A 16,490-nucleotide genomic window follows, 5' to 3' on the forward strand; every position below is an offset into this window, starting at 1 on the left:
AGCTGGCCTCATGCTTGTTGCAGGTTTATGGTCTCTCTGCAGGAAAGAAAAAAATCACGCAGAACAGAAGGGATGAAAAAAGAGAGGAAGGGGAGCGATAGAAGAAATAATTTTAATTAGGGTTATCAGATGTTTGAATTTGCCTGGACAAGGCCTCATTTTAGAGGACAGTCAGGGTGTCTGATGGCTTTCTAAATTCTCCAGGGAATGGCTCTCCCCATCCCCCACCTACCTTCCTGGCTGGCAGCTTCAGTGAGGTGCGCCTGCTGCCGTCGGCCTACCCCGGAAGCCGTCTCTCTGCAGTGTCCTATGTGGGAACAGGTAATCACTGCAGAGCCAGGGCTGGCGGCGGCAGCAGGCTCACCTTGCTGATGCTGCTGGCCAGCCTGAAGATTACATTTCAGCAGAGGAGATACAGGTAGGTGGGGGACAGGGAAGAGCCATACCAGGCTCTGGGGAGGGCTGGAGATGGAGAGGCCACTGCCATCAGATCCTGCTGCTGGGGGGGTTGGAAGGAGAGAGAAGCACTCAGGGAAAGGGGGTTGGTTGTAGGGAGAGAGAGAGCGAGAGAAGCACTAAAAGGGGAGAGAGGATGGAAAGGGAACTAAGGAAATGGGAGAAAGGTGGGAGGGGGTGGAGCAAGGATGGGGGAGGGATGGGGTTAAAGCAGGGACATTTGTCCTTTTTTTTGAGTTTATAAATCCAGTAACCCTACACCAAATGAGCCCAATATAACCTAAATGTCCTGAGCAGCAGATGTGACTCCTGATGTTGAACTCAAGGACAGAGAAGGTGGGTGAAGAAAGGAGGGAGCCAGGGCTGGACATCACCTGAGGGGGGAGACTGCTGCCCACTTGCTGCCCTTCCCCTCCAGGGCTCCTCCCTCCCTTCCAGCAGAAGCTCCAACTCCTCCTCTTCCAAAAAGAACAGACTGCATCACTCTGAAGCTCCGCCTCTCCTTTGTGATGTCATGGGAGGGAGGAGCTAGAGCTGGAGGTGGTGCTTTGGAGATGTGCAACGGGAAAAGACTAAGCCCCAAACTGCCCCTCAGGAGGGAGCCAGGGCTGGATATCACCTGAGGAGGGAGACTGCTGCCCTTCTCCTCTAGGGCTCCATTCCCAGCCCTGGCTCCTTCCTTCCAGCACAAGCTCCAACTCCTCCTCTTCCAAGAAGAACAGACTGCATCACTCTGAAGCTCCGCCTCTGCTTTGTGATGTCATGGGAGGGAGGAGCTAGAGCTGGTGCTGTAAAGAAGTGCGACGGGAAAGGACAAAGCTCAAACTCCTCCTCTCCCCGTCCCACGGACCATTCTGACCAATCAGCACTACAAGGGATTGATTTAATCTGTGCGTCTCTCAGTCGAGTCAATTCCGTGTTAAGCTCCGCCCCCTTTCGTGACGCCATCAGTCTGCGCCGAACCGGAAGCCTCGTGTTTTCCTTCCTTCTTTGTTCCTTTGGTCGGCCGAGAAACCGGGAGATCTCGGGCTCCAAATCTGGGCTTCTGCCCTTCTCTCCCTCCCGGGCCTGAAAAAGAGCCTCCAGTTGAGGGAAATGTCTGCAGGAGCTTCTGGGCAGGTGGGAGACTGGCACTATGGGAGGGAGGAAGGGAGATCCCAGGGAGGTTGGCTGATAAATGCTGTTTGTGGTTTGTCTTTCAGATGCCGGTGACCTTTGAGGACATCTTTATCTCTTTCTCCCAGGAGGAGTGGGACTATTTAAATGAAGAGCAGAAGGAGCTGTACAGGGAGGTGATGAAGGACAATTATCAGACCCTGATCTCACTGGGTAAGAAGGGAGCAATCTGCCAAACCAAAATAGATGGACAAATGGGTAAAAATACGCCCTTTCTTAATACTCTTAAACGTGTTACCTAGATTAAAGGAAAAAATGTCTTCAAGTTTCCAAGTTTATTACAAAAATTTGATTAATCGCCTATCACATTTCCTAGGCAATGTACAATCTCATTAAAAATCAGTTGGGGTGACAAATATAACAAACAATATAATACAGACATTGCTATACATAATTTCTACATATCATTTCAAAACTAAGGAAGGTTTTTTTTAAAGGGTTACAATAATTATTAATTTAATTTAATTACATTTAAGGAAAAAACAATAGGAGGGGTAAAAAAATAAAATTTATATTTAATATGTAGAATAAAAAGTGAAAGGTAAAAAAGTTTTAAGATATAAAATTTATACATTAAAAGCATCATTAAAAAGGAAACTCTTAAGTTTGGATTTAAATTTATCTAGGTTTCTTTCCTCTCGAAGAAAAAGTGGGAGATCATTCCAAGATTGAGGAGCTGTTATTGAGAACATAGTGTGACGCCTTGTATTGATAACTTTCAGTGAGGGTATTGCCAATAAGTGTTGATCCTGCGATCTTAACTGTCTCGAAGTACGATAAGGAATTAAGACTCTAAATATGAAAGCGGGGGTTTCAAGTTTATTAAGAGATTTTTTAAACCGCTTAATCAGGTTTCTAAGTGGTGTACAATGTAAAATTACATAAAAACATATTAAAACAGGATACTGGATAAAATCCAAGTGTCATAATAAAACACGGATAAGACAGATAGACCTACTTCAAACAATAGGAAAGTGGGGAAGAACTACAATTTGCATATAATGGAAGTGACAGGCATGCAAATCTGCTCCATGCATATTCATTAGGGCTAGCCTGAAAACCCGATTGGCCTGGTGGTCCTCCAGGACAGGGTTGGGAACCACTGCTCTAGAGGATGTAATTCAGAATGGGAAAATTGTAAATTTATTACAATTGCAACAATCATTTGGCATTTCAAAATCTCAAGGTTATAAATGGTTGCAGTTGAAAGAGACCAGTCAGAAAGGGTTCCCTGACTGGCGTAACTTAAAAATCAGTATAGCTTGCCAGGCCTATGTTTTCAGACAGATTTGCAAGGGCACCAGGCCGCCAAGTGGTACAAATTAATATCTGAATATTTGACTAAAAAACCTAAAACAAGCCTAAAAGATATTTGGAGTAGAGAGTTGCATGGGGACAAAAATTCCACTCGTCCCCGCCAGGATCCTCTCCATCCCCACCTGTCCCTGCGAGAATCCTCTCCGTCCCCACCCATCCCCGTCAGGATCTTCTCCATCCCCGCAAGGAATTACCTCCATCCCCGCCCGTCCCCATAAAAAGCAGCAATTACATCTGATAGGATCATCAATTCCATAGTTTATTTTACATTACATTACATTAGTGATTTCTATTCCGCTTGTGCCTTGCGGTTCTAAGCGGATTACAAGTTAGAAGACTGGACATTTCCAGTAGCATTGCAGTACATGTAATCAAGAATGCGTCAAGTTACAATTGTTATTCTGGATTTTTCCAGGAGAAATTGATAGTAGATAGTGATAGGTTGTTTAGACGAATAGAGATAATATTGTCCGGATTCTGTTGTTTAGACGAATAGAGATAATACTGTCCGGATTCGGGTGTTGCTGGTGGTGGTGGTAGGGTGGTCATGAGAGCATTTTCTAATACTTTTGTGAGGTTATGATGATGGGAAGTGTTTTTTGAAGAGATGAGTTTTGATTTCTTTTCGGAATACTTTAGTGTCTATTGATTTGGTCAGTAGATTGGTGATGGTAGTATCGATCTTTGCTGCCTGTGTCGCTAAAAGGCTGTCATATAGTTTCTTTCGTCGTGTTCCTTTGAGAGGGGGGTGAGTGAATAGGCTCTGAGTTCTCCTTAATCTGTGTGAGAGGTTACGGTGTATTCTGTTGTTTAGGTAGCTGGGTGCTGTTCCATGTATTATTTTGTATAGTAGACAGTAGAATTTGAACTGGGATCTTGCTTTTATTGGTAGCCAGTGTGAGTCTAGGTATGCTTTGGTGATGTGGTCATATTTGCCTAGTGAGTAGATGATTCTGAGGGCTGTGTTCTGAACTGTCTGTAATTGTTTTATCATGTAGTTTGGGCATGATAGGTATAGGCTGTTACAGTAATCTACAATACTTAGTACTAGGGATTGTACTAATATCTTGTATTGATCTTTGTTGAAGAATTTTCTTATTTTTCTTAGGTTACGTATTGTGAAGAAAGCTCTTTGGATGATTTTGTGGATTTGAGACTGCATTGTGCAGTTTCTGTCTAGTTGTATTCCCAGGATCTTGAGTGTGCTTTGCATTGGGTACTTGGTTGTATTTACTTCTAGTTCTGTGAGAGATGGTTTTTTTTCCCTTTCCAGTAGTAGGAATTTAGTTTTTTCCGAGTTCAGTTTTAGTTTATGACTTGACATCCATTTTTCTACCGTTTCCATTATTATTTTCAGGTGGTTTGTGGATAAGGGATCTTGAATATTAAAGGGGAGGAGGATAGTTATATCATCCGCGTAGCTGAATGATACTGTGTTTAGGGCATCTAGGGTTATGCCTAGGGATGCTATGAAGAGGTTAAATAATATGGGTGATAATGGTGATCCTTGTGGTACTCCACATGGGTTTGACCATGGGTCGGATATGTGCTCTTTTGATTTGACTTTGTATGTTCGTGTTTTGAGGAAGCTTTGGAACCATTTGTGAACATTACCTGAGATTCCTATTGCGTCTAATATCTGGAGTAGTGTGTGATGGTCGACTAGGTCGAATGCCGCAGAAAGATCGAGTTGAATGAGAAGCAGCTTGTTTCCTTTGCTGAGGTGTTGTCGGGCAATGTCTAATAGTGATACCAGTAGAGTTTCTGTGCTATGGGTTGGATCTGAATCCAGATTGTGATGGATGTAGTATGTGATGGTCTTCAAGGTAGTTGGAGAGGTGTTGTGCGACAAGGCCTTCTGTTATTTTAATGTATAGTGGGATTGAAGCGATTGGTCTATAGTTTGCAGGATTATCTATAGGACCTTTGGGATCTTTTAGGATAGGTGTAATTATGATTTCTCCTAATTCCGGTGGGAAATGACCTTCACTTAGTGTTGTTTGAAGCCATAGTGTGAGGCTAGCTTTAAATTTGGTGGAAGCTGTTGTTAGTAAGTATGAGGGACAGTTGTTCAAGTCACATGAGGATTTGCTGTATTTTTTGTAAAGCCTGTCCAAGTCTGACCATTGTATCTTTGGGAAGTTTGTCCATATCCTGTCTGCTGGGATTGCTTCATCTGTTTTGGGATTGATTCGTATTTCTTCTATGTTGATTCTTGAGTTGTTGAATGTGGATCTGGTTGTGATGATTTTGTGTTTGAAGTGATCCGCTAATTGGGTGGCTGTGGGAGTTTGGTTTCCTTGGGTGGCGAGAAATGGTTTGGTATCAGTGAGATTTCTTACGATGTCAAAAAGTATTTTTGTGTCTGGTTTTTCGGTGCTGATGAGTTTGGAGTAGTAGTTTTTTCGTTTTTCCTTCAGTTTGGTATTGTATTGTATTTTGTGTTTGCGCTGCTGTTTTCCTTGTGGAATCTCTTTGGTGGAACCCTTTTTTTTGTTTTCTGTTTGGGTAATTAACTTATAAACCCCCTCTTTTACTAAGACTGACGTGTCCATTATATTATATGGACGAACCCTGCTTCCAAAGCCTTCCATCCCCGTGGGAGTCCCATTGGCTAGAGGGGGGTCCCCGTGGGAGTCCCGTGGGCCACAGGGGGGTCCCCGTGGGAGTCCCATTGGCTAGAGGGGGGTCCCCATGGGAGTCCCGTGGGCCAGAAGGGGGTCCACGTGGGGGTCCCCGTGGGAGTCCTGTGGGCTATAGGGGGCTCCCTGTGGGAGTCCCGTGGCCAGAGGGGGTCCCCGTGGGTTGGGGGGATTCCCGCGGGATTCCCACGATCCCCGTTCCCGTGCAGACCTCTAGTGTAAAGACCCTCAGAAGTACCACCTAAATACTCAAAAGTTTCATTGTATCAGGCTTTATGTACTACTTTCACCGTTTAACTTTAAGAAAGATGTTTAAATATGTGGAGGGGCATAATCAAAAAAAAGGTCTAAGTCCCCTTTTGGCCTAAGGCCTTAAACGTTGAAAGTAGAAGCAGAGAAAATGTCCATTATCAAAAAAAACGTCCAAAAGGAGTTTTTTTTTATAATGGCCTGCCTCTACGTTCAGCTGTTTCAACGCCCAGACCACCACTACGTCTACACTAACACCATATAATCAACCTAAAAAAAAGCCTAACTCCCAAATGCCCAAAACAAGAGCTTTTAGGTGAAGGAGGAGCCAATCCATCACCTAAAAGCTGGATTCTATTACCAGTGTCTGTCATAAACAACACCGGTTACAGAATCCTCCCCCACACCGATCCAGGCAGGAGGGAGCCCAAGCCACGATCCTGCCTCTGACGTCAGAGGAGGGGCAGGATCGTAGCAGAGGAAACAGCTCAAAGCACTGCAAAGATGCTATAACCGCGATCTTCAGCTACAGGCTGAAGGTATAAGATAAACGGTTCGGGGAGGCCAGGGGGAACACAGAGGACTTCCCGGGAGGGGGGCGCAGTCTTTCGGGAGGGGGGGGCAGTCCTTCGGGGAGGCCAGAAGGGAAGCCGGACAGCAGCAATTCCCGACTGACTCTCCAACATCGTCCTCTAAAACAGGTGTGGCAGCGGCCAGCCAGCAAGAGCAGTGCTGCTACTCCTGCTTTAGGAGGTGAGGGGAGAGGGTCCAAATCGGGAAGCCGATTTTTTAAAAAACTGAAATCGATTTGAATCAATTCACCCGAAGTGAATCGGTGAACCTAGTCGAATCGTGAATCGGGCAGCACTACTTAGAACCCACCACTGTCTTCTGGCACATGATTAATAACTTCTGTTTATATCCAACAGATCATCAGATTATGCATGAACAGAGCGACCCTGCTAGAGATTCAAGATTTCAACCCCAAGCCAAGAGGAAAGGAAAAGCACACCAGAAAGAACTTCAATGCGTGCATAAAAGGAATCGTAAAAATGCCAAACCATTTACATTCACAGAGCGTAATAAAAGCTTCAGTCAACTTTCAACTCTAAAAATTCACCAACAGACCCACACAGCAGTGAAACGATTTCCATGTACTGAGTGTAATAAAAGCTTCATTTGGCTTTCACATCTAAAAGTTCACCAAAGGATCCATACAGGAGAGAAACTATTTACATGTGCTGAGTGTAATAAAAGCTTCAGTCAGCTTTCAAATCTAAAAATTCACCAGAGGAGCCACACAGGAAAGAAACCATTTATGTGTATTGAGTGTAATAAAAGCTTCATTTGGCTTTCACATCTAAAAGTTCACCAGAGGATCCATACAGGAGAGAAACTATTTACATGTGCTGGGTGTAATAAAAGCTTCAGTCAGCTTTCAACTCTAAAAATTCACCAACAGATCCACACAGGAGTCAAACCATTTATGTGTACTGAGTGTAATAAAAACTTCACTCGGCTTTCACATCTAAAAGTTCACCAGAGGATCCACACGGGAGAGAAACCATTTACATGCACTGAGTGTAATAAAAGCTTCAGTCAACTTTCGGCTCTAAAAATTCACCAAGAGACCCACACAGCAGTGAAACCATTTATGTGTACTGGGTGTAATAAAAGCTTCAGTCAGCTTTCACATCTAAAAACACACCAGAGGATCCACACAGGAGACAAATCATTTCCTTGTGCTAAATGTAATAAAAGTTTCACTCAGCTTTCACATCTAAAAAAACATCAGAGGATCCACACAGGAGAAAAATTTACATGTGCTGAATGTAATAAAAGGTTCAATCAGCTTTCATATCTAAAAGTTCACCAGAGGATCCACACGGGAGACAAACCATTTACATGTGCCGAATGTAATAAAGGCTTCACTTTGCTTTCAACTCTGAAAGTTCACCAGAGGATCCACACGGGAGAGAAGCCATTTACATGCACTGAGTGTAAGAAAAGCTTCATTCAGCTTTCATATCTAAAAATTCACCAGAGGATCCACACGGGAGAGAAACCATTTACATGCACTGAGTGTAAGAAAAGCTTCACTCAGCTTTCATATCTAAAAATTCACCAGAGGATCCACACGGGAGAGAAACCATTTACATGCACTGAGTGTAAGAAAAGCTTCACTCAGCTTTCATATCTAAAAATTCACCAGAGGATCCACACGGGAGAGAAACCATTTACATGCACTGAGTGTAAGAAAAGCTTCACTCAGCTTTCATATCTAAAAGTTCACCAGAGGATCCACACGGGAGAGAAACCATTTACTTGCACTGAATGTAAAAAAAGCTTTACTCGACTTTCACATCTAAAAACACACCAAAGGATCCACACAGGAGACAAATCATTTACATGTATCGAGTGTGATAAATGTTTCACTCGACTTTTACATCTAAAAACACACCAAAGGATCCACACAGGAGACAAATCATTTACATGTGCCGAATGTAATAAAAGCTTCACTTTGCTTTCAACTCTGAAAGTTCACCAGAGGATCCACACGGGAGACAAGCCATTTACATGCACTGAGTGTAAGAAAAGCTTCACTCATCTTTCATATCTAAAAATTCACCAAAGGATCCACAAGGGAGAGAAACCATTTACATGCACTGAGTGTAATAAAAGCTTCAGTCAACTTTCGGCTCTAAAAATTCACCAAGAGACCCACACAGCAGTGAAACCATTTATGTGTACTGGGTGTAGTAAAAGCTTCAGTCAGCTTTCACATCTAAAAACACACCAGAGGATCCACACAGGAGACAAATCATTTCCTTGTGCTAAATGTAATAAAAGTTTCACTCAGCTTTCACATCTAAAAAAACATCAGAGGAAACACACAGGAGAAAAATTTACATGTGCTGAATGTAATAAAAGGTTCAATCGGCTTTCATATCTAAAAGTTCACCAGAGGATCCACACGGGAGACAAACCATTTACATGTGCCGAATGTAATAAAGGCTTCACTTTGCTTTCAACTCTGAAAGTTCACCAGAGGATCCACACGGGAGAGAAGCCATTTACATGCACTGAGTGTAAGAAAAGCTTCATTCAGCTTTCATATCTAAAAGTTCACCAGAGAATCCACACGGGAGAGAAACCATTTACATGCACTGAGTGTAAGAAAAGCTTCATTCACCTTTCATATCTAAAAGTTCACCAGAGGATTCACACGGGAGAGAAACCATTTACATGCACTGAGTGTAAGAAAAGCTTCACTCAGCTTTCATATCTAAAAATTCACCAGAGGATCCACACGGGAGAGAAACCATTTACATGCACTGAGTGTAAGAAAAGCTTCACTCAGCTTTCATATCTAAAAGTTCACCAGAGGATCCACACGGGAGAGAAACCATTTACTTGCACTGAATGCAATAAAAGCTTTACTCGGCTTTCACATCTAAAAACACACCAAAGGATCCACACAGGAGACAAATCATTTACATGTATCGAGTGTGATAAATGTTTCACTCGACTTTTACATCTAAAAACACACCAAAGGATCCACACAGGAGACAAATCATTTACATGTGCCGAATGTAATAAAAGCTTCACTTTGCTTTCAACTCTGAAAGTTCACCAGAGGATCCACACGGGAGACAAGCCATTTACATGCACTGAGTGTAAGAAAAGCTTCATTCAGCTTTCATATCTAAAAGTTCACCAGAGAATCCACACGGGAGAGAAACCATTTACATGCACTGAGTGTAAGAAAAGCTTCATTCACCTTTCATATCTAAAAGTTCACCAGAGGATTCACACGGGAGAGAAACCATTTACATGCACTGAGTGTAAGAAAAGCTTCACTCAGCTTTCATATCTAAAAATTCACCAGAGGATCCACACGGGAGAGAAACCATTTACATGCACTGAGTGTAAGAAAAGCTTCACTCAGCTTTCATATCTAAAAGTTCACCAGAAGATCCACACGGGAGAGAAACCATTTACTTGCACTGAATGTAATAAAAGCTTTACTCGGCTTTCAGCTCTAAAAGTTCACCAGAGGATCCACACAGGTGTGTACTGAGTGTAAGAAAAGCTTCATTCATATTTCAAACTTAAAAGTTCACCAAAAGATTCACACGGTACAAACCATTTGCATGTACTGAATGCAAAAAAACTTTACTTGTTTTCACATCTAAAAATTCACCAGAGGATCCACACAGGGGACAAACTATTTACATGTACTGAATGTAATAAAAGCTTTATTCAGCTTTCACCTGTAAAAGTTCACCAGAGGATCCACATGGGAGACAAACCATTTACATGTACTGAGTGCAAGAAGAGCTTCACTCAGATTTCACATCTGAAAATTCACCAGAGGATCCACCCAGGAGCAAAACCATATACATGCACTGAGGGATAAATTCTATATAGAGCACCCTGAAACTTGGCACTGAAAAAAAAGAGCTATACATTCACATGGATTGTGTAAAAAGTGTAAACAGCTACAAAACGAGTCAAGTGAACCACCACTTGGAGGAAACATCTCAGACAAAGCTCTCCCTCCGCCACAACTGTGGCATAAGGTGTTCAGGTGGAGAACCTCGTCAGCAAAAAACCTCCACATGTTCTGAACTCCTCCTGCAATTACAAACTACTCCTTAGCAGATTAGAAATGTTAAAACTATTCCTTAAGAACTTCTTAATATCACAACAATTCTTATGTAATCCACCTTGAACCGCAAGGTAAAGGCGGAATAGAAATCACTAATGTAATGTAAAAATGACTCAAACTTATCTTTTTCAATGTAATAGTTTGTAAAGCTTGGTCGAAACATCAACGGTGGCCAGCGTTTCGCATAATGCTGCCTCAGGGTGTAACCTCTGGTCGTGAGATTAATCCCGATGGGTCCATTATAATATAGCATGAACAGGCCAACAGAAGAGCACCTCGCCTTCGAGAAAGGACAGTCAAACAAAAAAGGCAAGGGTGGTGTCTTTTCGACCAATAATAAAGATCTTTATTAAGCAATTAATAGTCCCTACAAGGATCCCTGTTTTGGCATAGGAAGACGCCTTCCTCAGGGGACATGTGAGTAGTTGATCATACAGTGCTTCATTGAAAGCATATAAGAATAGCCCCACTGGGTCAGACCAATGATCCATCAAGCCCAGTAGTATGTTCTCATGATGGCCAATCCAGGTCCCTAGTACCTGGTCAAAACCCAAGGAGTAGCAATATTCCATGCTACCGATCCAGGGCAATCAGTGGCTTCCCCCATGTCTTTCTCAATAACAGACTATGGACTTTTCCTCCAGGAACTTGTCCAAACTTTTCTTAAAACCAGCTATGCTATCCGCTCTTACCACAACCTCTGGCAAAGTGTTCCAGAGCTTAACTATTGTCTGAATGAAAAAATATTTCCTCCTATTGGTTTTAAAAGTATTTCCTTGTAACTTCGAGTGTCCCCTAGTCTTTGTAGTTTTTGATGGAGTGAAAAATCAATTCACTTCTGTCTGTGTGTTATGCCCATGGTTGGCCAGAGCATGGCAATTAGTTACATTGGCTATTAGGTGTGAATCTTCATGTCTGCTTGCTTTTTAGCTGCAATCCTTGTCTTATATCTGTGCCAGACAATAAGGCAGCCTTACAACTTACTTTCATAAGAGCAAGTTGTTTATCAGCTTGTGTCATATCTCTTATACTGTTTCATGTCTTACTGGGAAGACCGAGGAAGGTTTCTTATGGTACTGTAATTAGGAAGGGCCTGAGCACATGCCATCTGTGAGAGTTAGGAGATTAGGGGGGGGCACCTGTTGTTACTGCAGAAACAGCAGTGTCTGTGTGTGCGAGAAATTCAGCTCTTTCTGTGCTATAAAAGACTGAGAGTCATAGACTGGACTTTGAATCTTGCTGCAGCCGTGGGAGAGCCGTGGACTGTACCTTTCCCTTGATCGTCTAGATTCCCGATCAGTATTGGAGAGGGGCATGGCAGACATAGTTAAGTATTCTATTTGGTGTATATAGATATCCTCTGCTTATATCTTATATATTATCTGATGTCTATCTGCATTATTTGTATATTATCTGATGTTTATGCAATACAGAATCATATTGCTCTGAAGCTTTGTTGGAGGTGACTTCTACATACCCTTGTTAGATAAACATGTGGCAGAACACCGTGCCAATGAAAACTTAGTGAAAATGCCTACGCCTGAATTAGGAGTAGCGGCCCTAATTCTGTAATTATACATGAAATTTAAAGGAATGCCCCTGAGCTGCCTGATTCTAATTATCATTACTAATTGCTTGTTAAAATGTGAATTACTGCTGCTAATTAGCTTATGCATATGACCAAATTCTGTGCGTAGTTTGGGGGAATTTTTATTGTGCAATAAAGCTTTAAGGGCTGCTTGGGAGGGGGGAAGAAGATTACACAGTACAGATGGGTTGTGAGCTGGAGTGGGCCTGGGGACCAAGGGTGATGTAGTGGCCTCTGTGCATCGTTATAGGGGTTAGTCGGATTTACAAGTCATATTGGAAATACCCTTCCATGTCTCTGGTAATGGGAACTAAATCATGTGCAGCAGTCCTAAGCCTGTCCAAGTGGTATAAAGGACCATGGCCAGGATGATTAAGCTTTATGCTTACCAAAATCAATGGAGCAGCATTTTAGATAAGATATCAAGACTCCAGAATATATGCTAGTACCCTGGAAGACATTCAGAAGTGTATATATATATGATGAGGAAGATAGGGGACCTATGGAGGGAGTAAAGAAAATCCCCTCCTGTTTCAAGGAGAATCTTCCTGAGATCCCACAATTACAAGGAGGGAAGGGTAGGAGATCAGAGAACACAAGATGTATCCGGTCTCCTGGTATGAGAGTCCCTTCAAGACCCTTCCATTCAGTAAGGAAGTGTCAAGTGGGAAGGGAACCATTCCAGAGGAAGAGGAGATGATATGGGACTCTCCTGGTGAAAAGGAAGGAAATTCTTATAGAAATAGAGAAGGGTGAGGACCCAGAGAGTGATATAGAGATAGGCCTGTAACCTTGAATTTCTCCAGTGAGCAATAGGGGAAAATTGAGGAAGGAGAGCCCTGTGATCATTTTTGTGGGTAGTAAACATCTCTCTTATTACATTACATTGGTGTCTTCTATCCTGCCAATACCTTTCAGTTCTAGGCGGTTTACATTAAGAGTTGGCCTGGGTATTTCTAGGGAGAATACATGGTTAATAGATGTTGTATGCATCAGGATCTGTGGAGGGTCGATCAGGTTTAGTTAGATCATTTGACAAATTTCTTGAATAGAAAAGTTTTAAGTTCTTTCCTGAAAGTTTTGTAGTTGGGCGTCGTAGTCAGCAGATTGGAGAGGTGGCGGTCTAGTTTCGCTGCTCTGGTGGCTAATAGTCCATCGTATATTTTTTTGCTTTTTATACCAGAGGTAAGTGTATCCCAATCCACATCAGGCATGTTGAAGTCACCTAGCAATACTGTGTCCCCACGCAAGGTGATATTTTCTATATCTCCGATTATTTCCATATCCAGGTCATCCTGTTGTCTTGGGGGTCTGTAAATTACGCCAAGATACAAGCATTTGTCCTTCCCTCTGGCCAAATTAACCCAGAGGGAAGGACAAATGCTTGTATCTTGGCGTAATTTACAGACCCCCAAGACAACAGGATGACCTGGATATGGAAATAATCGGAGATATAGAAAATATCACCTTGCGTGGGGACACAGTATTGCTAGGTGACTTCAACATGCCTGATGTGGATTGGGATACACTTACCTCTGCTTCCGGCAGCAGCAGGAGGCTATTAAACTCTATGAAGGGAGCTGATCTCAAGCAACTGGTGTTGGTCCCAATAAGGGATCAGGCAATACTGGACCTATTACTTACCAATGGAGAAAGTGTCACAGAGGTCTCGGTGGGCGACACATTGGCCTCCAGTGACCACAACATGGTATGGTTCGATCTTAGGAAAGGTTTCACTAAATCTACCACACTGACCAAGGTCCTCAATTTCAAGGACACAAACTTCCAAGACATGGGTTCCTTTGTTCACCAGGTGCTACAAAGCCAAGCAGAAACCAATAGCGTGGAAGAAATGTGGTCGACTTTAAAAGTCACCATGCAGGAAGCGACAAACCGCTATGTTAAATTAATAAGTAAACGGCGAAGGAACGACAAGCCTCAGTGGTTTACTGCGGAGATCTCAGACCTCATCAAGGAGAAGAAAAAAGCATTCATCTCTTACAAACAATCGGGGAAACAGGACTCTAGAGCAGACTACCTGACCAAATCAAAAGCCGTCAAAACAGCAGTCAGGGAGGCTAAATTCCACATGGAGGAGTCTCTGGCAAAGAACATCCTGAAGGGAGATAAATCCTTCTTCAGATATATCATTGACAGAAGTAAAAACTCAGGCGGGATTGTACGTCTTAGGAATCCAGACGGAGACTATGTGGAAAAGGATTCGGAAAAAGCCCAACTATTAAATGAATAATTCAGCTCAGTCTTCACCCGAGAAGCGCCGGGACTTGGCCCTCAGCTACAGACAAGGGTTGGCTCAGTTGACCCGTTTAGTAACTTTGAGTTTACGCCCAGCAGTGTCTACGGTGAGCTGTCAAAGCTCAAGGTTAACAAAGCAATGGGGCCGGACAATCTACACCCCAGGGTGCTTAGGGAGCTGAGTGAAGTCTTGGCGGAGCCACTGTCCGCGCTCTTCAACCTCTCCCTTAGTACAGGCAGCGTCCTGTTGGACTGGAGGACGGCTAACGTCATTCCACTCCACAAGAAAGGCTCAAAGATGGAGATGGCAAACTACAGACCAGTGAGTCTAACATCGATAGTGAGCAAACTAATGGAAACTCTAATCAAACACCAATTGGATAAGATCCTGGATGAGGAGAATCTACAGGATCCCCGACAACATGGATTCACTAAGGGGAGATCATGCCAGTCCAACCTGATCAGCTTCTTTGACTGGGTGACAGGGAAGCTGGATATTGGGGAGTCCCTGGACATCGTGTACCTGGACTTTAGCAAAGCATTTGATAGCGTACCACACCGCAGGTTGCTGAGCAAGATGAGTTCTATAGGATTAGGTGACACATTGACGAAATGGGTTGGGAACTGGCTTGGAGGTAGGCTTCAAAGGGTCGTGGTGAATGGCACCCCCTCCGAAATGACGGAGGTGATCAGTGGAGTGCCACAGGGCTCAGTCTTGGGCCCAATCCTATTCAACATCTTTATAAGGGATTTGGCAGAAGGGCTTCGAGGTAAAATAACATTATTCGCCGATGACGCCAAACTAAGTAATGTAGTGGGCAGATGCACAACGGACGAAGATTCAATGCCCGACAACATGATGCACGACCTACTCCTACTGGAGCGCTGGTCTAGGACCTGGCAACTCAACTTCAATGCCAAAAAATGCAAAGTTATGCACCTGGGCAGCCAAAATCCATGCAAGTCTTATACCCTTAATGGCAAGATCCTAGCAAAAACGGTAGCAGAATGAGACTTGGGGGTAATCGTCAATGAGGACATGAAGACTGTCAATCAAGTGGAGCAAGCTTCATCCAAGGCAAGACAAATCATGGGTTGCATATGAAGGGGTTTCGTCAGCCGTAAGGCAGAAGTCATTATGCCATTGTATAGATCCATGGTGAGGCCCCACCTGGAATACTGTGTGCAATTCTGGAGGCCGCATTATCGCAAGGATGTGCTGAGACTGGAGTCGGTGCAGAGAATAGCCACCCGGATGGTCTCGGGACTCAAGGATCTCCCATACGATGAACGGCTTGACAAATTACAGCTATACTCGCTCGAGGAGCGCAGAGAGGGGGGACATGATCAAGACGTTCAAGTATCTTACGGGCCGCATCGAGGCAGAGGAAGATATCTTCTTTTTCAAGGGTCCCACGACAACAAGAGGGCATCCGTGGAAAATCAGGGGCGGGAAACTACGAGGTGACACCCGGAAATTCTTTTTCACTGAAAGGGTGGTTGATCGCTGGAATAGTCTTCCACTGCAGGTGATTGAGGCCAGCAGCGTGCCTGATTTTAAGGCCAAATGGGATCGGCACATGGGATCTATTCACAGGGCAAAGGTAGGGGAGGGACATTAGGGTGGGCAGACTAGGTTGGCCGTGGCCCTTATATGCCGTCTATTTCTATATTTCTATGATTGGGGGTGTGTGCATGAGTTCTCTTTGATCAGGATGTGTTTTTCCTGATTAGGCGGTTGCTCAGATAGCTTGGTCCGTTTCCATTTAGGGTTTTGAATAGGGTGTAGTAGAATTTGTATTGTATGCGTGCTTGCACTGGGAGCGAGTATGAATCTCGGAAAGTGGTGGTAATGTGGACATGTTTTTCAGCAAGTAAATCAGTATAAGAGCTGTATTTTGGACTGTTTGTAATTGTTTTAGCGTGTGGGTTGGGCATGACTGGTATAGGATGTTACAGTAGTCCAGGAGTCCTAGGATTAACGCGTGTACCAAGAGTTTGAATTGTTCGTTGTTGAAGTATTTTCAGATTTGCCTTAGGTTGCGCATGGTTGCGAATGCCTTCTGGATCATTTTGCTGATTTGAAGTTGCATGGTGCAGTTTTAGGTTGGGTTGCATGGGGTATGTGATGGAG

The 16,490-nt window shown here is 43.5% G+C and overlaps 1 protein-coding gene across 1 annotated transcript; it reads left to right on the top strand.

The window, feature by feature from the left end:
• The first annotated feature begins 1,393 nt into the window (after positions 1–1,393).
• LOC117354665 (zinc finger protein 585A-like) lies at positions 1,394–11,079 on the top strand. The gene is made up of 3 exons (XM_033932511.1): positions 1,394–1,575; positions 1,659–1,785; positions 6,770–11,079. The coding sequence occupies exons 1-3, from the start codon at positions 1,552–1,554 to the stop codon at positions 9,919–9,921; spliced, it is 3,303 nt and encodes a 1,100-aa protein (XP_033788402.1). The 5' UTR covers positions 1,394–1,551; the 3' UTR covers positions 9,922–11,079.
• Positions 11,080–16,490: the final 5,411 nt, after the last annotated feature.

Source organism: Geotrypetes seraphini, chromosome 2, assembly GCF_902459505.1.
Source record: "Geotrypetes seraphini chromosome 2, aGeoSer1.1, whole genome shotgun sequence".
NCBI lineage: Eukaryota > Metazoa > Chordata > Amphibia > Gymnophiona > Dermophiidae > Geotrypetes > Geotrypetes seraphini.